Consider the following 24,289-nt stretch of genomic DNA (forward strand, 5'->3'; position numbering starts at 1 on the left):
TCCTCCTTTATTGTTGTTAGTCATTTTGGGTCAAACTCTTTGTTTCCCTATTTTGGATTTTCTTGATAGAGATACAGCAGTGAGTTTTTCATTTCCTTTCCCAGCTCATTTTACAGATGAGGAAACTGAGGCAAACAGAATTAAAAGTGATTTAGTCATCATCATTAAAAGTAAGCGAGGCCATGTTTGAACTCAGGAAGATGAGTTGTCCTGATTCTAGACCTGATACTCTTATCTAATCCATTACCACCCAGCTTCCTCCTCCTTGGGCTGACTTGTTTGATAGTCCTCTCCTGGGGAGCAGGAGGTGGGATGGAATTCACCATAGTGATGTCAGGATTTTTGTGTGGACACCAGGTTGGTTTTAGCAGCTCTGAACTCTGGAACTCAAGGGATCTACCCTTCTCGACTTCCTCAGTAGTATGACTACTAATGTCATCTAGTGGACTAGCTATCTGTATACAGGTATACCTCATTTTGCTGTGCCTCACTTTATTGTGACTTGAGTATATTGCATTTAAAAAAAAAACACATTGAAGGTTTGTGGCGATGCTGAGTCCAGCTAGACCATCTATTTTTCCAACAGCATTTGTTCATGTGGTTTCTTTGTGTCACATTTTGGCAATTTTTGCACAATTTCAACTTTTTCATTATTATATGTTATGGTGATCTATGATCAATGATCTTTGATATTACTATTGTAAATTATTTTTGGGGGCCATGAATTGTGCCCACGTAGGACAGTGAACTTAGTCAATAAATCTATGTGTTCTAATCCTTCCAAGGAACTGAATGTTGCCCATCTCTTTCCCTTTACTCAGACCTCTGAATTGCCTGAGATACAAAAATATAAATAACCTCACAATGGCCTCTTAAATATTCAAGTGAAAGGAAAAGTGGTACCTCTATCTCTCCCTTTAAATCAAAGGCTAGAAATAATTAAACTGAGTGAGGAGGGCATGCTAAAAGCCAGGATAGATTGAAAGCTAGCCCTCCTCCAACAGTTAGCCAAGTTGTGAATGTAAAGGAAAAGTTCTTAAAGGAAACTAGAAGTGTTCATTGTTAATTTTTTGTTTTTGTTTTTGTTTTTTAGCAATAAAGCATTTTTTTAGTTAAGGTATATATATATTTCCTTTAGATATGTTGCTATTGCACACTTAGAATACAGTATAGAGCAAATAATAACTTTTATAGGTACTGGGGAGCCAAAAAAAATTTGTGTCTTTCTTTATTGAGATATTCATTTTATTGTGATGGTCTGGAACTGACTGAACCCTATACCTTGTACGTTTGTAATTAGAAAAGCATGTTAATTGCACCTTTATCCAGGTCATCACTACAAATGTTGACCAGCTTAGGGCCAAGCAGATATCCTGGGGCCATACCACTGGAGACCTCCATACTTTTAGAGTCTGGTCCTCCAGTCAGTACTATCACTAAATCCATAACACTCTTGTCTTTCCCACAAGAATTGCTAGAGAGACCTCGCCAAAAGCTTTGTTAAAATTTTATTCCAACTGTCTACCAGAGTCTACTGATCTATCAAACAGCTGTGTCTAAAAAAATAGATAAAAGTTGAAGTGTCGTGACATATTTGGGATCATTCCTGTTCATATCTGAGCTGTAATACTGGGATCAGAGAGATATATTTGGGGCCATCTCTATTCATATATGAGTCGTAATACTGGGATCAGAGAATTCAAAGATTTAGAGCCAGGAAGGGCTTTAGACCTCATCTAGTGACAAACCCTCTTTTACCTCTCTGGGCCTAAACCGTACCATCTATAAAATTTAAAAAATGGAAATAAATCTTCATGGTCTCTACCAGTTTAACCATTTAGGCAGTATGCATAGTTCAATTCAACAAACATCTAACTCTTACTTTAATCATATCAGCGTGCTAGGAAAGAGTTTGGGATAAAAAGAAGCAGTTCTTGCCTTCTGGGAACTTAATCTTTCAGGGGAACATAACAGCTACATGGATGAGCAAACTCAAAAGTATATGCAAGATAACACAGGTGGGCTCAGAGGCTTGGCAGATACTCACTCTAGGCATCTCATGGATGGTCCCAGGGCCTTCACCAGCATGAATTGATTTTTCTCTCCGGCTTTTGTCTTTTTCTCTCACCCCTTGAAGACGAAACGTATTGAGCCTGTCCAAGGGAATTGATCATATTGGTGCTCTGAAGTGGGACCTGGCCCTCTGCCTCCTCTTGGTCTGGATAATTTGTTTCTTCTGCATTTGGAAAGGAATCAAGTCAACTGGGAAAGTAAGTCATGCTTGGTTTTTCTGGTATTTTGGGGGAAGAGGGAGGAAGGTTTCTCTGGTTTCTTATCTCCTAATTTACCCCCATCTTTGACAATAACTCTAGAGCACATCATTGAGGAGAGTCATCTTTTATTTTTATTTTTTTATTAAAGCTTTTTATTTTTCAAAGCATGTGCATGAATAATTCTGCAACATTAGCCCTTGCAAAACCTTGTGTTCCAGTCTTCCTCCCCTTCTCCCACCCCCCTTCCATAGATAGCAAGTAGTCCAATATATGTTAAACATGGAAGAAATATATGTTTAATCCAATATATGCATACATATTTACACAATTATCTTGCTGTATGAGAAATATCAAATCAAACCAGAAAAAAATGATGAAGAAAACAAAGTGCAAGCAAACAACAACAAAAAGAATGAAAATATTATGTTGTGATCCACACTCAGTTCCCATAGTCCTCTCTCTGGATGTAGATGGCTCTTTTGATCAAGGAGAGTCATCTTAAGCCAACCTTTTCAATAGGAGAATAGAATTGTAAAGAGTACCTTTGATATTTTCTTACCTTCATTTTCAGTGAATGAGCTTCTCCCATTAATCATACTTGTGTCCACACTCCAGAGTTTTAGCACAGTGCTTAGCACATAGTAGGTGCTTAATAATCAATAATCATCATTGACCCCTCAGAAAAGTAGGAGTTGTTTGTTGACTGGCTAGATAGGTGATGCTCGCTTTCAATATTTTTTTCTCCCTGGGGTATTTGCAATGTTGATAGGGGACAGAAAAAAGAATAAAAGGACTCCAAGATATCTAAGTAACTTTTCTACTAGAGTGGTAACTGAGAGGGCCATGGGAATGGCTCACCATAAGTTGGGCCTTTTTAATGTCCCTCGGATCACACAACACATAGGCCAGTCTAGACCTATAATTTCAAAATTTCTGGCACGTTTTGGAGTGGCCAGAATCAGCAATAGATTTCAGGAATGCCAGTGAACTTGGATGGGGAAAATGCTATTTTTATCTTCACCATCCTCAAAATATTTCCTTCAATTATTTAAAAATGTGATTCCAAGAAGGGGTCCATAGTACTCTTCAAACTGCCAGACGTGTCCATGAAACCACAATGTTTAAGGGCACTGGGCTAGGACAGATTTCTAGAATCCCAGCTCCATGGAACCTCTGAATCATTTATTTCAACCTTTCTCTAGATAAAGGAATCCCCTCTGTACCCTGAGGAGAAATAGCACAATGTAGAAGATACATAGTACTTATTCTAGAATCAAAGGACTTGGTGTGATATCTTGTCTTTCTTGGAGAAATCACTTAATAACTTTATACCTCAGTTTCCTCATTTTTTAAACTTTAAGATCACTTCTAGCTTGAATGTTTATGATAACCACCAGATGGCCAGCCAATTCCTGTTTGATCAAATCTAGTGATGGAGAGCTCTCTACCTCACAAGGCAGATTCACATGCTCTTCAGATGCCCAGATTTTTTCCATAAAACTTCGATAGTGCAGCTAAGGGTTATTACAGCTCTTTTCTTACAAGGTCATTGCAGCTCTTCTCTTTAGGATACATGGTTCTGTTTCTTGTTTGATGGTTGATGGACTATCCTCCTTGGCCAAGGTACCACCCTTTCAGTGCTTTAATTTCCACCATATAGAAAAACAAAAAAAGTTATTTGTGAAATATGAACTTCTATCTGACTATGTCTTAGATGTTCACAAGAATTTAGAGAAGGATAGGCAATGAAGCTTATAGTCTAGATGAGAAAAAAAGAAAAAACGTCAAACATTAGGCAAGATGAATAGTGATTAATGGCCTTAACACTACAAACTAATAGAGAACCAAGCCTGGATCCCAGAGTTCGTGGTCCAGTGTCTTTTCCACTGTGCTATCCTTCTCTAGCTCCCTGGGGCATTTTCTATTTTATTTTAGTCTCCCAGAGGTAAGGGTGTGGTTTCCCACATATATGACAACCTCTAGGAAGAACAGAACAATAACGCTGCCTCTATTTCTGCAGAGCATGGCCAATACAAATACAGGCAGAGTTCTTTGGATTTCCTTGCACTCAGAGAACAGTAAATCATCCACCTGTCACAATGTGATCAACAGGCTAGACCTTTCCTCCCCAGAACCGCTAGCTTCTCTACACAAATGGCCTTGAAGCACATCTCTGTTCTTTGAGGTTTCTAGAGCAGCTGAAAGATCAGACTGAATGTTGGAATCAGTCTTGATTCTTCTGCTATGAGAGTCACAGATATTCAAGTGGAAGCTCTCAACTCCAGACTTCTATGTGGTAGAAATAAATGTTTTTTTCAAAGCCACATTTTGAGAAATTTTGAGCGTATGGGGTGGTGAATAAAGCCTAGGGCCAGAAATCAAGACTTCAGATGTTTGGATTGTCTACCATTCACTCATTATAGGACACCAGACTAGTCTTCTGGGCCCATTTTCCTCCCTATGTAAAGTGAAGATAGAGAACCACTGGATATCTATCATTTAGCTTAGCTCTCTCATTTGGGACCTAAGTTTCCCCAAATTGCAGGTAAAAAAGCCACAGGATCCACACTCATGTTCTTTGATAACAATAATTAGCTTTTGTAGAGAGCTTTAAGGTTTGTGAAATACTCTACATGTGAGATTATCAATGCCCATTTGATCCCTATTTGCCAAATAAAATGTATAACATACACATTGCACTACTACGGCACTGCAGGATGACAGTTCACTGCAAAAGTCTCTTAAAAAGCTTCTCTTGTATGTAAGCCTAATGTAAGCTAAGCACATGGGAAACACAAGGGTCCAATAAGGCATGGAAATGTGGCAGAGCAGATAAAAGGCTGGATTAGCAGCCATAAGGAGATCTGGATTTGAATCTTGTCCCGGATATTTACTGCATGGCCATGAGTGCATAGGATCCTAGATTCAGAGAAACTGGGGAGCATTCTAGGGCAACCACTCCATTTTGGGAAAATGAGTCCCAGCAATGAAGATATCTCTAGTTCTCTGAAAGCGGGAGATTGTTATAAGGCACCTGTCCCACAAAGCAATGTGTGTCTTGGGTCAGAGGAAATTGCCAACATTAATAGGAATGATTTTATTCATGGTGAGATTAAGACACACACTGCCCCGAGCTGGAGAGCATTTGCTCGATCTAATTTTGCAGGTGAAGAACCAGAGATCCAAGGACATTACATGTTTTACTGAGGGTTGTGCAATCATTAAGGATCAGCTGAAGCTGGTTTCATTTCCCTCATTTGCCCATGAGCAAAAGTACCAAAATATAGTTAGTTGGCTTTGAGTAAGGAAGTGTCTGAAATGACCCGTGAGTTCAGAGAGCAAACCTCTGCCCTAGGCGAATGACTGGCTCCTTCAGGGAGTCACATGCTTGCTTTGGCATGATACCCATGCAGTTATTGGCTTCTGCTTCCTTGGAGGGGGTGATGGAGTCAGAGGAACCTTCACTGACTTTCAGGAGTCTGAAGACATGGATTCTCCTTAACAAAAGCTCCTGCTAATTTCAAAGGGTAGTTGGAACCCATCATTCTCTTCCAGTGGGAGATAAGGAAATTATGAGGCTGGGAGACAGTAAAAGCCTTGTGTTTTCTCTATGTAGCGAGCTAATAGCAGAGCTGGGAGCGGATCTAGATCTTCTGACATTAAGTCCCAGGCTTACTGCATTGCACCAGCCTGCCCTGAAAAAATTCCCCACACTTAAACATTTTCATAATAAACTGCTCAGTCTGCCTCAGTAGTAGAGGAGAAATGACTGAAGAGGGAAGTCTAGGCTTTGCTGCCCCTCACTGGTGTGAATTTGTGATTCCCAAGGTCCCTTCCCATAATCCTTCCTTACTTCACCTTCTGGCAACCTGGGGCTAGGAAACAAGGGTGTGGTTTGACTTTGTGGTTACATATATGCCAAAGAATGTGTTTGACTAAGTTGTTTCTTCTCACACCCTAAGAGCTTTTCTGGGTTTTTTTGAAAGTGAAAAGAATGCAATTGTGGTAGTGGTTGGTATCTTCTCCCTGCCCCCTTTCCCCATCTTGAATTTATCAGTGTAGGGAACTCCAGATGTGAAACCTTTCTTTACAATGCAGACTGGTAGCTCACCAGAAAATCCTCCTATAGTATCAAAATTACCTGTGACAGGTATATAAAAAGAGAGAATGTCAGAACTGAAAGAGACCTTAGAAGAGAGAACACTATAGCTTGAAGAAATTTTAGATCAGGGAAATAGAACTAAAAAGGGCCTTGAAAATTACAATGATAGAGCTAAGAGAGACCTTAAAATATATAATGTTAAATTTTTAAGGAACCTTAAAACAGAGAATATGGAAGCTGAAACAGATCTGGAAAACCAAAATGGTGGAGGCAGAAGGAACCTCAGAATACAGAATGTTAGAATTGGAAAGGGCCTTAGAATATTAGTATCAGTCTCATACAAATCATCCCTGTGGGCTGCATATGGACTTAGGAAACCACAAAATGACATCAACCATGTAGTGTTTTTATTTTGTTACACATCTCTTTGTTACATTTTTATTTGTTTGTTTGCTTTCAGGGTTTCACTCTAAAGTTTGGCAGGTATAGTTTGGCATCTCTACCTTAGAACAGAATTTTAGATCTGGCGAGGTGACTCCTTGAAGCTCACTGGGTCCAATTCTCCTCTCATTTACAGATGGCCATGGGAGTAGAGACCCAGAGTAGGCAAGCGACTTACAATTCCACAATCAATTGGTAGAGGAGGTCTAGAGTGGAAAGGGTCACACAAGTCTTCATAGTTCATAGAATGTTCATCTTCCAATACAGGGTTTCTGATTTCCCCCCCCCCACCCATGTCTTAGACCTCTCTGGAAATCTATTGAAGCCTATGGACCCCTTATTTCTCAAAATTATGTTGTAAAATAATTGAGAGAAAATAAATTTCAGTTGCAGGTTAATGAGACTCAAAATACATTTTCCCCTCATGATAATACCTTGTAAGTCCCATGTCAACAACCCCCTCTCTATTCCAACCCTCCAGCATTTTATACAGGAGATAACTAGGGAACGTCACATGCTGACTAATAGGGGTTCTAGCAGCTTTTCCATATTATCTTGTGCCAGTCATTTCCTTTCTGTGAGACAAATTTCCTTTCCTATAAAATGAGGGGATGACAAGAGATGAGTTCCTGTGTCCCTTCTAGTTTCAAATGTCTCTAATACTCCCATGACCTACCCAACCTATCCCACAGTTTGTAACTGGCCAAGTCTGAAATCCAGATTTCTTGACTCCGAATTCACTGCTTTATGTTATCAGGGTAAAAGCTAGCCCAACTGAGTTCTCTGTAATGTTAGGCATGTGTATTTCCATTCTAAAGACTCAACATACTGTGGAGGATTGGTTGATAGAACGGAAAAATACCATGCCTTATGGAAAGGCCCAATATGCTTTACACCACCAGTATTGTGGCGCCCCTGGCCTTGGCTTCTCCTGGCATAACTCCCCTAGGACGTATTTAAAAAGCAGGAGAGTGGATCTCAAGAGCTTTCCCTCCAGATCAGCAAATTTTGCAAAACAAAAATATATTTTAAATGAGGCGACGGGGATGTAATTACAAAGGGGGAGCCTGTTTGACTCCAGTTTCAACACAAATACACACAAACACTAGACAACCAACAAAAGTGAAAATCTGCAGGCACATTTTCTCAAGCACTCCATCCCCCTCAGCCCTCCAGAAACAATAACTAATCACCCCCACCCCTCCAGAAACAATCACTGCAGCCACCACCACCCTTCACCCTAGACATAAAACCCTTTTGCTGCAAGCAGAGATTGGCTGGCACAATAGTGTGAGCCTTCGAAGCCTGAAGACTTTGAAGTGCCTGCCCAGCAGAGTCTGAGGACTCCATTCATGGCCAGCAGCTATTGTCTTGGGCAGTCTACATGTCTCCAGGGTTCCTGGGATGGGGCCGGGCAGGAGCTGGCTACTGATGGAGATGGGGAAGCCTGTCCTCAGGAAGGGAGGAGGGGGAAAAGCTTTAGGGGAATTTTATTTGATTATTTTTCTCTAAAGCATTTCATAAATTGCTGCAAGACACCCCAGCTGCCCCTTAGGGAGTTATGGGAGTTCCCCTCCCTGGAAGAGTCAAGAAAAATAGAGCCATAAAATTTGACTACCAGAAAGGGGCCTAGAGATCATTTAGTTTATAACTCAGAAAGGATGGATTGATTTTTTTTTAATTCATTCATTTATTCAGCAAGATCCAGAATGATTGTATAGCACAACCTCTGATTTTTGAATTAGGAGATGCAGGTTTGACTACTTGTTCTGTCACTTTCCATCTGCATGAAGGTGATCAAAGTAGCATACTTCTCTGGAGCCGTTCCTTCATTTGTAATTTTACCCATGATTTTATCAGTAGGGAGAACTCCTGGTTCCCAAGTGAAGCCCTTCTATTGCTAGGCTTTCTCATTTCCTGGATCTCTATTTCCTGTTATAGGAGATTGGACTCTGAGGTCCCTTCTGGCTCATCTAGAACTTAGAGCCCTAGATAATTGTTAAACAACTTGTCTTTGGCCACATAAGAGGTAGGACCTAAACTTATTCTAAACTTCTATACACTTCTCTCACCTGTAAGATTGTGACAATAGTACACCTAAGGTACCATACCTCACAAGATTGTTGGGAAATCTTTGTAACCATTAAAACATTAGAGAAATGGAAACCATGTAAATGGTAGACGTGGATGAACTTCCTATACCACTCAAACCAGTGTTAGCCATGGAGAGAGATACAATGATAGTGAAACATTTTGGTCTTTTGTTGTCTAGCTGTTAAGTCAAGTCTGATTATTCATGACCTCATCTGGGATTTTCTTAGCAATTTTCTTAGCATTCTCCTAGAATGATTTACCACTTTCTTCTGTAGCTCATTTTATAGATGAAAAAACTGAGGGAAATAATCACACAGCTAGTGAGTGTCTGTGGGCAGATTTGAAATCAGGAAGATATCTTCTTCCTGACTTCAGTTCTGACACTTGATCCACATCATCACGTATCCCCTGCTCATTAGGAGTTTATAACTAGTAACTGGGCATAAAATATGGACACATAACTATAATACAAAAGAAAGAAATGAGTTTGAGGGAAGGACTCTAAGATGCTCTGCAAAGTAGAGAGAGGGAAGGGATGACTTAAAGCTGCTGCTGACAGGGAAGGATTCATACACTAAAATTTGAGCTGGACCTTAAGTCCTTTTAGGGTAGGATTTTCAGTAAGGAGAAGTGGCAAGAGCCTGGAGTGGTAGTAACATATTCAAAGTTGGAGATCACAAAAATATATGCAGTGGGTGAAATAACTATTCTGACCAGATATTTGGGCAATTAGAGAATTTTAAAGCTGGAAGGGATATGAGACCATAGTGGCTAAGCCCATCATCTTAAAAGTGAGGCAAAAGGAAGCCAGAGGCATTGATGTAGTGTCTTGTTCTTGGTCACACTGAAAGTCAAAGGCTAAAAAGAGATAGAAGCTAAGATCTCCTCAGATCTGTCAGGTCAAGGTCTTTTCACCTTACCAGGTGGCTTGTTAAATGGTATTAGATTATTTAGGTTGTGTGTTATCTAGTGTGAGTTAACAGATTTGTATTTTAACAGGGCTTTTTGGATTCGATTTGGGGAGCTTAAAATTCAAATGTCTGGAAGTTGCTGGGCAATGCAATGTAACCAAAGCACTGGAGTAGAGAGTTGGGTCTCAGATCAGCCTGAATCAGTCTTCCTTACGCAGACTCATTCATGACAAGTGGCTTTTATTAGCCTGGTCAAACTTGTGTGTTTTTCATGTGTGTGTATGTGTGTGTGTATGTGTGTGTGTGTGTGTGTGTGTGTGTGTGTTTCATTAATTAGCATACATCCAGAAGTCAGGGCAGATAGATGATGACATTTAAAATAGACATATGTATTTATTCTTTCAACAGATACTCAGCTTGTACTTTCTAGGTTGAATGCTAAGCATTCAGGGGGGCACAAAGCTTAATGAAAAGTGCTCTCTACTCTCAAAGAACTTAAAATTGACTGTGGAAGCTCACTCATAATATGCAGTTAAATGAAATATAAATTAGAATGTGATTATGCAAATAATTCCTACCTCAATTAAACAAAGTGCTCAGCTAATGGAGACAGATTCAAGGATATTCTGGCTAGATGAATATGGAATTTAGAGGGTTAATTGAGGGCTAAGAACACACTTCTTTTGGTCTTACCACTTGTAAGCAATCTGTTTAAAATTTCCACATTGCTGTATATCACATGTGGCGTGGAATCTCTCCACTAGAAGCAGATCCTACACAGGGTCTCAGGAGACCTGAGTTCTAATCTGAGCTCTGCTCCTAATTAGCTGTATGTCCTTGGCCAAGACAGTAAAATCCTTGAGCCTCCAGTTCATCTGTAAAATGGAGCTAATATCTAATAATAATAATCTCTGCCTGCCTCATGAGTTTGTTCTCATTTTGAAGATGTGTTCTCATATCCTAAGACAGATGGAATTTAAAAAAAGGTTAGGACATTGGGTAAAAAAAGGCTGAGATTTGAATTTTGGGGATATCAATTTTTAAAAAAGGATGAAAAATATACATCAACTCTTCATTAGATGGAGAAAGGTGACTGAGAAAGAGATGGGGACAGTTGTCCTCAGATAAGGGAATAAGCCCAGTAGTTTCAGAGGTTGGGGAAGGCAATAATCTGAACAAGACAAGAGATAAGACTATATCCAAAGCTTAGTTTTCATCCTTAATCCATTTCCTTAAGATCTTTTGTCTTCAACTTGTTACCCTTCTTTGTGAGAGGGAGGAAGTATCAGTCTAAAAATAGCTTCTAGTATTATTTTAGCATCATTATTAGCATTATCTTTATTAGTATTATTATTAATAGTAGTAGTATTTTAGCATTGTTTCCAATGAAAACTGCAAAAGGAGATTTTTCTTTTCTTGCCACATAGAGAAGGGTAGCAAGAATGATAGAAAGAGGCATTTGCTATGTGAGTTCTGGTTGAAGAAAGTGAGAATATTCAGTCTGGAGAAGAGAAAGAAGGGTGGACAAGGAAAGGATATCTAGTTATAGGTATTTGAAAGATTGTAGAATGATGGAAGAGTTAAATATAGAATGATTGAAAGACTATTCTATTTGGTCTCAGAAGGGAAAACTCAAAACAAAAAATAAGGGATAGAAATTAGAGTCAAATATAGGCTTCATGTCAGATACTAATAACAGCTAACATTTATATGGTGCTTACTGTATACTGGGCATTGTACTAAACACTTTATTAAAAAAATTTTCATCCTTACAACAATGCTGAGAAATAATTGCTCTCATTGTACCCATTTCTCATCAACAGATGAGGAAACTGAGGTAAATAGAGATTAAGTGACTTGCCCAGAGTCACATAGCCACTATGTGAATTAAGACTCCAGATCCAAGGCTCTACCCACTTACCTAAATGCCTAAGGAGGCAATAAGGGTTCTCTAAGAGTGTTAGTAATTCATGAGTGAAATGGGCTTTCTGGGATGGGGGGGGGAAGGGCTTAGTGGACTCCTCTTCATTGAAAGTCTTCAAGATGACTACTTGGCAGATAGTGGAGATAATCTCTCTCAGATCTGAACTTGCCCTGGTTAGACAATCACTTAGCTGTGATCATCTAACTCTGAAACAAACTATTAAAGTGCCCTGGCCCCAGGGCTTCTCCTGAAACTTAGTGAGGCTTGTTGTTCATTTTAGTTTCTCTTATAAATCTTTTCTCTAGTGATCTAAAAACAAAACAAAAAACAAAACCCCAATGATCACCAATAACAACAACAAAAAAGCAACCCTCCAAAGTAAAACAAAATCCAAACCTTCTTAACTCAAAATTCCAGTTAAATGAAATCTAGAGGTTTGGGCTAAGGTCCAATCTGTGTCACTAACATGTGAAACTGCTTCTCTCTGGTTCTCATTTTCCTGATAACAAGACAATTTCTGAACTCTTGTTCAGCTCTTTTGTTCTCTGTTCTAAGATCCCTACCAGAGAGGTGGCAAAACATAATCAATGGAGTCAGAAAGACCTGGATTGACATCCTGTCCTTGGCATATACTAATTGAACACAGAGAACTCTGGAGATTATAAAAGTTGCTTATCTCTCTTGGTGGAGGGAATGTTTTTTTTTTTTTTCCCCCTTCTGATTTCACATTTTAAAAAGGGATTTTTCAGCTCTGACATTGTATGTCCTAAGGTCCCTTCTAGTTCTGATGTTCTTTGATTCAATGGATTTCACCTGAGTTTGTTAAATTTGTGTGTGTGTGTGTTTGTGTGTGCACCTTTGGGAGCAGGTACTCACAAATTTCAGTGTAGAAAGATAAAAGAATACAAAAGCTGAGTAAGTTCATCTTAAGGGAAGGAGATGTGCTTAAAAAGAACCAAAGCGATGTCATTTCATAGCTCTCTTGCTGTTTCTTTTCTATTTTAAGGTTGTATACTTCACAGCCACATTCCCCTTCGTCATGCTTTTCGTGCTGTTATTACGTGGAATCACCCTGCCTGGAGCTGCCTCTGGCATCAAGTTTTATCTGTATCCCGATGCCTCCCGTTTGATAGATCCACAGGTAAGGAACTGCTGGACCTCCCCATGGCCTCTCCTGACACTCAGGGGGCCATGAGCAGGGGAGCCAGGTCTGGGGCTTTGGGAGGAGGTGGAGTGGTCCAGAACACTTTTTTTTCCATTACTCTCTTGAGTGCAAATGGAGCACTGAATGCTAATGGGTTGTGTTTTTCCACTGTCTCATTGAAAAGGTCATTGTTGAAAGTGTTAATGTATCTTTCCATGTGTATATCTTTTTATGTCAAAGGATTCTGAGGCTCTGTCCAATTATAGAATCTGGGTTAGGCTCTGGACAAGGTAAGGGAGATAAAATTTTTTATGAGGATAGCTTTCCCCCTTTCTCCCCATTTTCTCCATCCCAAGGAGAGCCAGAAAAAAGGGGGACAAAGGGAACCTTGCTTGGAGGAAAGCATGGGAGTTCATCCCATACAGGGGCCTCCAGAGGAAGATGCTGAGTGAGGTAAGGGGAACTTTGACAAAGGTCAGCTGTCTCCAGAGTGTCACAAAAATCATTACAACTCAGAGATCACACTTCCATATAAGCTGAAATTGGAATGATTAGATTCAGCCCTGTGCAGCCTATTAGTTCTTTCTGTTTCATTTTCCAGATGAGGATTCCGAAGTTCTTAGAGGTAAAACAACTTGGCCATAGTCATACACCAAGAAAATAGTAGAGTCAACATTTGAACCCAGGTTTACTGAATTACTTTCTAGTCTTTTTTTCCCTCTTCCTTACGATATCCCAGGGAGAAATCCAATCTTTCTTTTTATGTGGTGAGTTTCTGAAATGCCTTGGGATACCCAGGCCAGGTTATTCATGTTTGGTTCAGCAACCATTTTTCCTACCTCTTACTGAAGCTCTGGGTTTAAATCTGTAGGATTTTCCTCATCTTGAGTAAAAGTTCAATTGCCAAAAAAAAATTCTAGTTAAATTTTTGCCTCTTCTTTCAGAATCAGTTTTCTTTTTGATCCTTAGAGTATTGGCTTCTCTTTCCATAAAACATGAAAAATTTGCAAGTGCTGTCAAATAAGATGGTCAATGGTTAATAAAACTACACTTATAAAAAAACACACACACATACACATTAGTGAATTCCTTTTTATTCAGCCTGCTTTAGGTCACTGCCTCCTACCTGTCGAATGGAGAGCTAGAAGGGCTTGTCATTAGAAATAGGGTGGAAATAGATGGTGTGCTAGGAGCAATGGTGCTATACAAGTATTATGATTTGTAATCCCGAGTGCCTACAGAGCCCACACATTTCATTGGATTCAAAACAATTCCTTCCCCTCATCGAGCCCCTTCTCCTCACTTTACAGAGGGGGAAATTGGGGTTGGATAGGTGAGACATCTTGCATAAGATCATCCTAAAGTAGTAAGTTTTGAAAAAGCATAAATTTATTAAGGGGCTTGCCTTACCTGTTTGGGAGAGTGTCAAGTACTCTTGCCATCTGTCTAGAGTCAGTAATAAAGATGAAATCAAACCCCAAGTCTGAGTTCAAGCTCAGGGATTTCTCTTGGTTTTGGGGAAAAGGGAACCAGGAGAAAGGGGGAGGGTTGGGAGAATGAGGGTTGTTGGTGAAGACTTAAGTCTTCAGAGATTTACCAGTTGCCAGCTTGGTGGGAGCAGCGGTCCCTTGGGTACTGATGTTTCTGTCTCCCCGGTCCCATTGGATGCTCTCTCCTGCTGGCTGGGTAACTTTCCTCCTGGTCCTTTCTCTGGAACTGGCTCCCTTGTAATGTTCTTTCTTTCTCCCCTTCCCCCTCTCTCCCTCCAGGTCTGGATTGATGCTGGGACCCAAATCTTCTTTTCCTATGCTATCTGCTTGGGGGCAATGATCTCGCTGGGAAGCTATAACAACTACAAATACAACTGCTACAGGCAAGTCTTCCCTCCACAGGGGTACCCGCGACTTAGCTAATCAGTGTGTGTAAACAAAAATAGCAAAAGAAAAAAAAAAGTAGGGACCTGGGATTCAATCGCCCTTGAATTAACTTGCTCCATGAAATATGTGTGACTTAGGGACTGTATGCTGCTGGGATGCCTGAACAGTGGTACCAGTTTTGTGTCTGGCTTCGCAATTTTTTCCGTCCTGGGCTTCATGGCACACGAGCAAGGGGTGGACATTGCAGATGTGGCCGAGTCAGGTATGGTGGTTTCGGTGGCAGTGATGGTGGGCACTGCCACCTAGTGTGTGAGCCGACTTCTGCAGGCATTTAGCCAGGAAGGGGGTATTGGGGGGAAAGGAAAAAAAAATGAGGTTTTTCAAAATGAATCCCAGAAACTTCCCCTAAGTACCAGAGACTCCTGCTTCAAAATGCACAACATCTGGATAGCCGTTTGATTGATGCAGGGGCAGAAAAGGAAGAATGGTTTCCTCTCCTCAACTCAGGGAATAGGGGTCAGCCCTCGATCGGGTCAACTAGAGGCCACCCAGCTGCCCACTGGGCCTTAAAGCAAATCTATTTTGAAACAAAATCGGCTGCCGGTTCTGCAATTTGATCACAACTTTCTCAGCCTCGGTTTCTGTATTTTGCACTTTGCTCTCGGCGTTTTAGCTGTGAAAATCAGACCTTGTTGGGGTCATTGTCTGTCTTTGAGCTGTCCCTCGTGCAGTTGGTATTATTGGTGACAAGTCCATTTTGAAATGGGTTAGGAGGAGAACGTCGCCTTCGGTGGGCAGGGAGAATCTTTTTCCAGGAAAGTCATCAGCTAGCCCAGAGGGGGCCCATCTCTCTGATTGTTTCTCAGCCCCCATTCATCTTAGGAATTAATCTGCTTTTGAAACTGCTGCCTTCCTGAAGGTGTTCTGAGATGTAGGAGGCAGATAGAGAGGGGAAGCATTGTTGAGTATTCTGGGTAAGAGTCAGGTGGTTTCAGAGTATGGTCAAGCTAGTGTGCTAGTTTGTCTCTCGATGAGGCAGTAATTGGAAATAGAGTTGACCCGCAAGAGGGATGTGCACACAGGGACAATTCATACTGCCACGTTGACCCCCCCAACTTCTTTGTAAGTCTTTCCTTGACCATTTTTTCCTCATTTCTTCATCAGCAATAGGAGCTGTATCTCTGTAATGGATATGCATGTATTTTGTAAAATCATAGGAAACCAGAGCTAGAAGATTCCTTCAAGACAATCTAATCCAATCTGCTCACATACAGAGACGTGTTTTGAGTCTAGGAAAGGGCAGAGACAAGACTGCTCGTCTCCAAATTTATGCTCTTTCTATTATCCCACACAGCCCCTAGTGTCGTTTTATAAAGTCATTAATTCCCCATTCTGAATCCTCAGGGACGATTCAGTCTTCTCTGATGGAAAACTCCTCTTCTGTCATCAATCTCATCTGATAGATACATAATCCACCTCCATAGTTTAACATAGTCTCTCAGATATATCCCCTTCCCAAAGATGTGTCTAAGATGCTAACTATTCTAAGTGCTCCTCTGGCCCCTCCAAATATCTCTAATTCCTTCTTTATATTCCCCTATTGACAGCTCTAGTCTGAGGTTCCAACCCTCCTTAACTATTGTGGGTAAAAGCCATTTTCTTGTTATTTCCTTGGCATTTTCTCAGTAAATCCAAGGCAACTTCTGCTCTGAAACCTCATCGTGAAATGAGGCTCCAGTCGGTGACAAGGCGAGTATTTATCCGTCTCTTTGAAAGTGGACTTTATCTGTCATTCAGGTCAGGAGACATTATTTGGTCTTTACCCAGCAAACTCCAGTTTAAAACAATAGCAGCAATGCTCTGTAAGTTGGGAATGTTCTCTGATTCGTTTGGTTCCAAGTCTTTCTGCTTCTTTCGGAATAAGTTAGACCAAGAGCCTATGACCACTTAGCTATATGCCCAGAGAAACTGTGCGATGACTGGATTTGTGGCAAGAGAGATGGATCGATATCAAGGAATCAGGCAAAGGCAGCTTTTTTATTTTTAATGAGAAGTTTTGCAAATGACGTAACATTAAAGGGGATGTGTGTGTATGTGTGCGCGTGCAAATATACACATAGGTAGATGCATATGGTGTACGGGGAAGACCTTGAGGCATTCTAATACTCCTGAAGCTCTCTAAAGTTTCCAGCATGAGTAGATCCTCCATGCCATAGTAGATATGATTGTGAGTGGTTGTGGCCAACAGGATTCACCAGCTGGTCTCCAGTGTTCTGTGGGGATAGTTCTCTCCATCCTGAGACAGGCTTGATTGATATTTGAATTATAGGTTCGTGGCCCCATCCCTGGGTCTGGGCTTCTTAGCTTGAGAGCCGCAAGAGCTTAGTTTTCTCAAACCCTGGATTTCCTTCCATGGCAAGATGAGACACTGGCAGAGAGTGGAGGGATGGATTCGATGCAGTGTCAGCCTGAGCACCTCCTGTCCTTAGCCAAAGACTTCAAGCTATGACCTGATCATTTATTCCCCTTGGTGATTTATGAAGTGCCAACAAATGGAGTCTGATTATTTCTCTAATAAGCTTTTAACAAGCTCCGTATTGAGCCTAGTGCCTCGGAACGAGATAATTATTGAGCTGAATGGAATTCAAATGAAATGTAGCATGGAGTGATTTATGATCGTCACAGTTTTCCAAGGTATCAGAAGGGGGTTGGGTTCCTTCACATGGACTTCTCTCTTGATAATGCAGCGTTGCTTCTAGAGACCACCAACCACTCCGAAAAAACTGCAAAACGGAAATACAGAAACAATTGAGTTGATAATGTGCAAAGTTTGGGGTGGGAGGGAGGGAAGGGAGCGGGCACATGTTTTGCATCTGTCTCATAATTGGCTTGAATTGATCACACACGTGCAATCTATCGACCACAGCCTGAATGGAAATTTAGATTTCTACTGAGGTAAGAGCAGATTCTTAGAAGCTGGGGGGGGGGGGGGAGCTGGAGGAAACTCTGAGACCTTCTAATCCAACCAGCTGCTTTGATATAGGAGGAAACTTAAGCCAGAGAGGAGAAGGAACCAGGTCACACTGGCCTTGGGAAGAACTAAGTCTCGAACCCAGACCATTATGTTCTTTCCCCATCCGACGCTGCCTCTTAATCCTCAAAATGGTCAGACTGTTATATGATGTGCATTGGAAGATGGAGACCTTGCTTCTTTAAATTTGTACTAAATGCCCGTCTTGGCAAGGTAGAGTGGCGGGCGCTGTGGAAAGAGGGTTGGTTCTGCAGTCAGGAAGAGAGGCGGGTGTGAATTCTACCCCTCCTCCATAATGTGTGACCATGGCTAGACTTCTCTAAGCCTCAGTTTCCTCATCCCTACAATGGGCAAGTACAGAACTTACCTCACAGGGTTGTTGTGAGGATCACTTTATTCGAGGTAATGTGTCAAGTGCTTTTTAAACTCTAAAGCGCTCTAGGAACTCCAGTTGTGGTGACTATTCCTATTACCTTTTACTGATTTTTCCAGGTGATATAATCATAGCCAGTCCTCAAAGGGCTTCATTCATATGATCGCTTCCCTTTCTCCTGATTGAAATTCAATGGAGTTGAAATGTCACGGGACCCAATTATCCTCTCCTCTGCCTCATTCGGACCAGCTGCTCTCTAAATGAAGGGGGGGAGTTTATTTTTCTCTTTAATAGGGCGGAATCATAAGTAGGGGAAATGAAGTCACCTGGTTCACTTTTTTTTTTTTTTTGAAGAGGAAGGTGTTCAAGGTGACACAGATAATAGTAATCCAGCCCAGACTAAGACTCACCACTCATCACAAAATCATAGATTTAAGGCTGGAAGAGCCTCAGAAGTCAGACACTCATTTTACTTTTGAGAAAAGTGAGGATTAGGAATGTTAAATGCTTACATTCACATAAACAGTAAGCATCCCAGGGCGAACCCACTTGAACCCCTAACTGATTTTTCATTGTACCACTGACTCTTAGCTCAGTCAGTGCTCTCTCCGCTAGATCACCCCACCCCTTAGTATGTCCTATGCTCTAATAATGCCATCCCACTCCCACCCCTTCCTTCCCTTCTACAAGTCTTTGACTCCCTAAGGCTCTTTCCTTAGGAACATTGTCTTTATTCCCCTAGGAAGTTGTGCTTTCTCTTTCCAAAGGAGTCGCATTTTTCTAACATAAAGCCTCTCATTCTCTGTCTTTTCCCTTCTCACTCATCTGATTGTTAATTTTCCAAAACTTTGTTGTTGTTTTCCCCCTTCATTTTATTCGCCAAAGGTCTTGGATCATCAGATTCTCTCCATTCACGTTTTCCCCTTCTCATTTTTTCCTTGTCAATTGCAGTTTTGTTTTTCTTCTTTCTTGATCTGACCATTCCTTTCTATTCAGTTCTCTTTTTCTCCTTCCCTAACTTCCATGCATCCTCCTCTCCTGGCTCTTGCTTAGCAGCACTCTTGGGCATCTTCTCTCCTTTCTTCCAGCTAATCTAAGTTTGGAAGTGAAAGAATTAAATCCCCACATTTCCTCAGATTTCTCATCCTTTCTCCCTGACTCCCTCCCCCAGCCAGGAAAAAAAAATACTGGGAGTTACAAGACTCTTTTAAATTGTAATTTTATTTATTTACTTATTTGATATTTGCCCCAGCTACATTTAAAACAATTTTTTTACATTAAAAAAATTTTTTTTGAGTTAGATTCTTTCCTTTATCCCTACCCTCAACCCCCATAAGAAATCACACCTGAAGTTAGGCAGAACATCTTTTAAACTTTAATAGCTTAAAAACTGCCCTAAGACTTTGGGGATACCCTATATTCACTCAGCTCTTAAATAAGAAAAGCTGATTGTATTTCCAAGTATTCCCTTCTCCTTCCCAGCTGAAAATCCAAGTCCATAGCATTGTCACCTCAATCTCCTCCCATTGGGCTAAGGAGAGAGTGACTTCCCTTAAGTCTCTCATTCACTTTATGGTGATTTCTGTTTTGTTGCTGAGCAAAGGTCAGCCTTTCACCATTTGGCCCAGAGTCTGGTGCCCAGATCCAGCCTGAGGACAGGCAGACGTGGGTGCGGCAGAGGAGACCTCAGAGAGAAACATCCACTCCCATCTGGTGGGATGCTAGTCCTTCGCCCAAAGGCTCAGTAGTGTGTCTTCTGCTCTGGTGGGGAAAGAGTGTGTGCGTGTGTGTCTAAACCTGTACAATGATCTCTGACCCAACAAGCAGAGGGCAGAAACAATGAGACTCCTTCCCCACTCAACAAGAGCCCTAATGGTTCAGAAAATGGCTTTGTATCATTGTTTCCCTCTGAATATTGGGAAGCGCCCCCACAAGATCATTTTCAGATTTTTTTTCCCCCTTCCTGGAAAATGAAAACCAAGAAACTCCATTTGTTAAGCAGCTTGGTTTGGGCCAGTAAAAGGAAGAACCTGCTTTGCCAAGGATCCAGGAATTAGCCTTAGATTTCTCCTTTTCAGTCTCACTTTGAAAGTCACATTCTCCTGTGGAGCAGGTTCATTTTCTCTGTCCCAGCTTATACCTTGGAAGGATGTGTGCTACTTCCCTTGGGTTTCATGGAGGTCTGTTGGAGACAGATGCTAAAACTGACCCCGACTGGTTCCAATTTGAATTTATGCCGTCTGTGGCCTCTCCCCTAAGGAAGGTTCCCCTGGTCCTTCCCCTTGCTCGGGGTTGGGAGTGGCTGAACAGACCCAAATGATTTCTACCGTCCAGTGTAAGTATTGGGTGTTTGAAAAGGCTTGTTACTGACTACTTTCCTCTCCTCTGCCCCCTTCCCTTTCTCTCTTCTCCACTTCCTCAGGTCCAGGCTTGGCCTTCATCGCCTACCCGAAAGCTGTGTCGTTGATGCCACTGCCCACGTTTTGGGCCATTCTTTTTTTTATTATGCTTCTGTTGCTTGGACTGGATAGCCAGGTCAGTAAAGAACGGGTTTTCTGCTTCTGATGGGTTATGGGAGTGTTCTTCTTTGGGTTCTATTTATTACCATCTTCCCTCATCACTCATTATGCCATCTGATACGCAAGAACCTAAAAAGATCCTGAGCTATGGAAATTGTTGTCACAAAGCCCATGCATTTTATTTAAAGGTCAAGATAAAAAGATTAGCAGATCTTAAAGAAGAAAGCTATAAACATGTCAGTTTGGGATATGGGCAAATGACCTTGCAGACCTTGAAAGGTCCTGGAGTTATCACTCTATTATAGCATAAGTCCCTATCTCCTGTAATAGGAAAATTGTGTATGTCTATGTGGAAAGAGAGGACCCATCAAGAAAACATGAAATGGTATTCAACATTCTCTATTAAATATCTACTGAGACAGACGTTGAAAGTAATTTAAATGTGTTTTTAGTGTTTAAAGTGCAGGCTAGCAAATGTATTTAACTATAATAAATATAAGGCCAGATAAGTGAAGAATTCCTATGTTGTCATGTGCTATCTATGAATATTTGTCTAAAAGGCTTATTTTATTAATAAAACATGATATAGTAGGAGATAGGGCTGCACATGGGCAATATTGGGAAATAAGTGACACTTTCTTTGAGCATTTCTCCTCATGCCGTTTCCCTCTTCTTACACACTCAAAGACCCAGTATCACCTTGCTGTAACTCTTTTCAGGAAACGAGGCTCCCCTAGACATCACCCATGCTCTTGAGCTCCTGATGCCCCACTGAAAATTTAATTGTCTCTTATCTCCATCACAAAATATCACCTGTGGCTATAGCCTCCTAGGCTAATAACCTCTACTGAAATGTTAGCAGTATATCATATAGGAAAGAAATTTGAGATCTTCTAGATACAAAGAAGCAATCTCTGAGGAGTTAGTATTCTAGGCATCATAACAGGGTTGGTAGCTGGCTGGGAGTAAGGAATACTCCTCTTCCTGAGTTCAAATCTGGCCCCAGACACTTACTAGTTGTGTGACCCTGGGCCAGTCACTTAACTCTGTTTGCCTTAGTTTCCTCATCTGTAAAATAAGTTGAAGAAGAAAATGGCAAGCCACTCCAATGTCTTTGTCAAGAAGACCCCAAATGAGGTCACAAAGAATTGGGCATGACTGAAAATGATTGAATAATGTTGATCCCAGGCACCATAAATAGAATGATGTGGGAGATGGTCTATGTTGAAAGGATTCATCACCATCCTTGGAATCACTGTGGATACAGCCACCTATACACAAAAAGGGGCTTAAATAAGAGTCTCATATCCACAGTGCACAGAAGAGTAGAAAAATTTATGCCTTAGGTATTTGGCCAAGGTCTCATAGGAAACCATACTAGATTCTTTAGAAAATGAAAATAAAGATGGAAATAACTTCTGGACTATAGCAAGTATATCCAGAGAAGATCCTAAAGGGACAGCACTTGTGACCTTTGAAGGTTGACTCTCCAGGTAACTGAAAGAGAAGGATTTTCTTATGACTTCCCCCAAAAAGCAAATATTAAGAGAATATTAAGTCTGCTTTCCCAACTCTGAAAAATCATTATGATATAGTGCATCTTAATGAAAGTCTGTAAAAGGAATGGGCAAGCTTTTGTAAATGAAATTCTGTAGTGTACTATTTCTTTATAGTTATACAGTTGACTGAAAGGTTCAGAGAACATTGTCAAACATAAAAAAGCATTTATTGAAGCAAAACATTACATTTAAAGGTTATTAAAAATTATTCCAGATCTCTTGGGAAGATACAATAATAGAGATCACTTTATTAATCAATTTTCATATCATTAACACTTAGGTGAGGTTTAATATGGAAATGTGTTTGCCAAAGATATTTATCATCATCATGGAAATTTTCTAGCCAGACTCCAAATGGAAAAGGAATTCCCCAAAGATAGCAAAGTTTTTTGAGATGATATTATTCATAGAGGGTCTTGTGATGATTGACTGCATCACATCCTAGAATTGAGATCTATAATCACTCAAAAAAGTTCAGCATAACTCTCTGCAAAAAAGAATCACTTGAATAAAGAACAACTACTGCTCCATATGCCTACATTTGAATGGCCGTAATTATAGAGTTGACATCTGGAACACACTTTGCAGATGGAAAATGAACTGGATGCAGAATTGAGTAGGAGGAAGAGTAATAAACTGTGCGGATTTTTTAATAAAATCTTTCTGATAAGACTTACCTTTTTGAACAATGAGATTCTTCTTGGGATGCTATATAACCATCAATATCCACTGATATTTAGAGCTGAAAGGGCCAAGGCTTCTATTTTATAGAAGTGGAAACTGAAGCCCAGAAAGATTATAAGGCATATAAGATAGAATTTGAACTCAGGTCCTCCGAATTCAAATTCTTCCCTTTGTCTACTAGAAAATGAGATGAACTAGATATATAGCAAAAATAAGGAATAACAGAAAAATAGCCTAGGTATTCTTTTGGTTCTCATCCAATGTGAAAGTGTCAAGACCTCCACAATATTGAGTAGGACCAATGAGGAGGAAGTATGAGATCTCATGGAAAAATGGTATTGAATACGTCATGATCAATGTCATTAGAGGAAGGATCTCCATAGAAGCAATCACATATCATAGGTTTAGATAAGAACTGAAAGAGATCTCAAGACCATTTAGCCCAATTCCTTTTATTTGATAAATAAGAAAATTGCACTCTGGGAAATTAAAAGCTTTGTCCAAGATCATACAGATAGAATCAAATTAGATTTAAACACTGATTCTCTAATCACTGAATATAGTATTCTTCCCAATGCAATAGATAGAACCAGTTCATGACTCCTGAAAGCTAGACAGTGTTTAATAATAATAATGATAATAGTGTTATTTAATAATAATAGCTAAAATTTATGTAATGGGTACTATGTGCCAGACATTATGCTTTACAAAATATCATATTTGATCCTTATCATAATCCTACAAGGTAGATAGTATTATCATCTCCATTTTGCAGATAAAGAAACTGAGGCAAAGAAAGGTTTAAATTACTTCCCAAAGTTAACACAGACAGTAAGTGTCTGAGTCTGAATTTGAATTTAAGCTTTCCTGAATCTAGGCCCAGCAGTCTATCCAGCCAGTATTTGAATTTTAATTTAGATTTTATGAGAGTGGCAATGGAGAACCATTGTTATCCTCAAGACAAAGCATTGCAAAAATAGTGTTTATAGAAATTGGTTTATGTGGATTTCAGAGAAGGTTAGAACTAGCAGGAATTTGGAGATCATATGGTACTTTGGCACAAAGAGAAGTGAACTTGACCCTGGTACCATTGGCCTTAATAGGCAATAGAGCCTAAACTAGGGCTTTTTATCTTCTTCTGTCATTGTGCTCCCACATATTTGTGTCAATAAACAGGATGAATTGAAAGAGGGAAAGAATGCAGGTGGGAGAACCAGTTAAGAACCTGATGTTTTAATCTAGGAAAGGTCTAATTCCTGAATGAAGTTCCTGGCATTGGGGTTAGAAGAAAAGAACTATCTAAAAGAGAAATAGTAAAGGAAAAATAAGGGGATTTAGTGACTAACTCAATGAAGAA

The 24,289-nt window shown here is 40.3% G+C and overlaps 1 protein-coding gene across 1 annotated transcript in view; it reads left to right on the top strand.

Moving 5' to 3' along the window:
• The window catches only part of SLC6A6 (solute carrier family 6 member 6), a 115,743-nt gene that overhangs the window by 69,836 nt on the left and 21,618 nt on the right, over window positions 1–24,289 (top strand). Inside the window, exons 7-11 of the mRNA XM_074282877.1 lie at window positions 2,138–2,270; window positions 12,752–12,886; window positions 14,659–14,762; window positions 14,904–15,028; window positions 20,593–20,705. Coding sequence (XP_074138978.1) covers window positions 2,138–2,270; window positions 12,752–12,886; window positions 14,659–14,762; window positions 14,904–15,028; window positions 20,593–20,705 — 610 coding nt within the window. The remainder of the gene's footprint in view (window positions 1–2,137; window positions 2,271–12,751; window positions 12,887–14,658; window positions 14,763–14,903; window positions 15,029–20,592; window positions 20,706–24,289) is intronic.

This window comes from Sminthopsis crassicaudata, chromosome 1 (assembly GCF_048593235.1).
Source record: "Sminthopsis crassicaudata isolate SCR6 chromosome 1, ASM4859323v1, whole genome shotgun sequence".
In the NCBI taxonomy this organism is placed as follows: domain Eukaryota; kingdom Metazoa; phylum Chordata; class Mammalia; order Dasyuromorphia; family Dasyuridae; genus Sminthopsis; species Sminthopsis crassicaudata.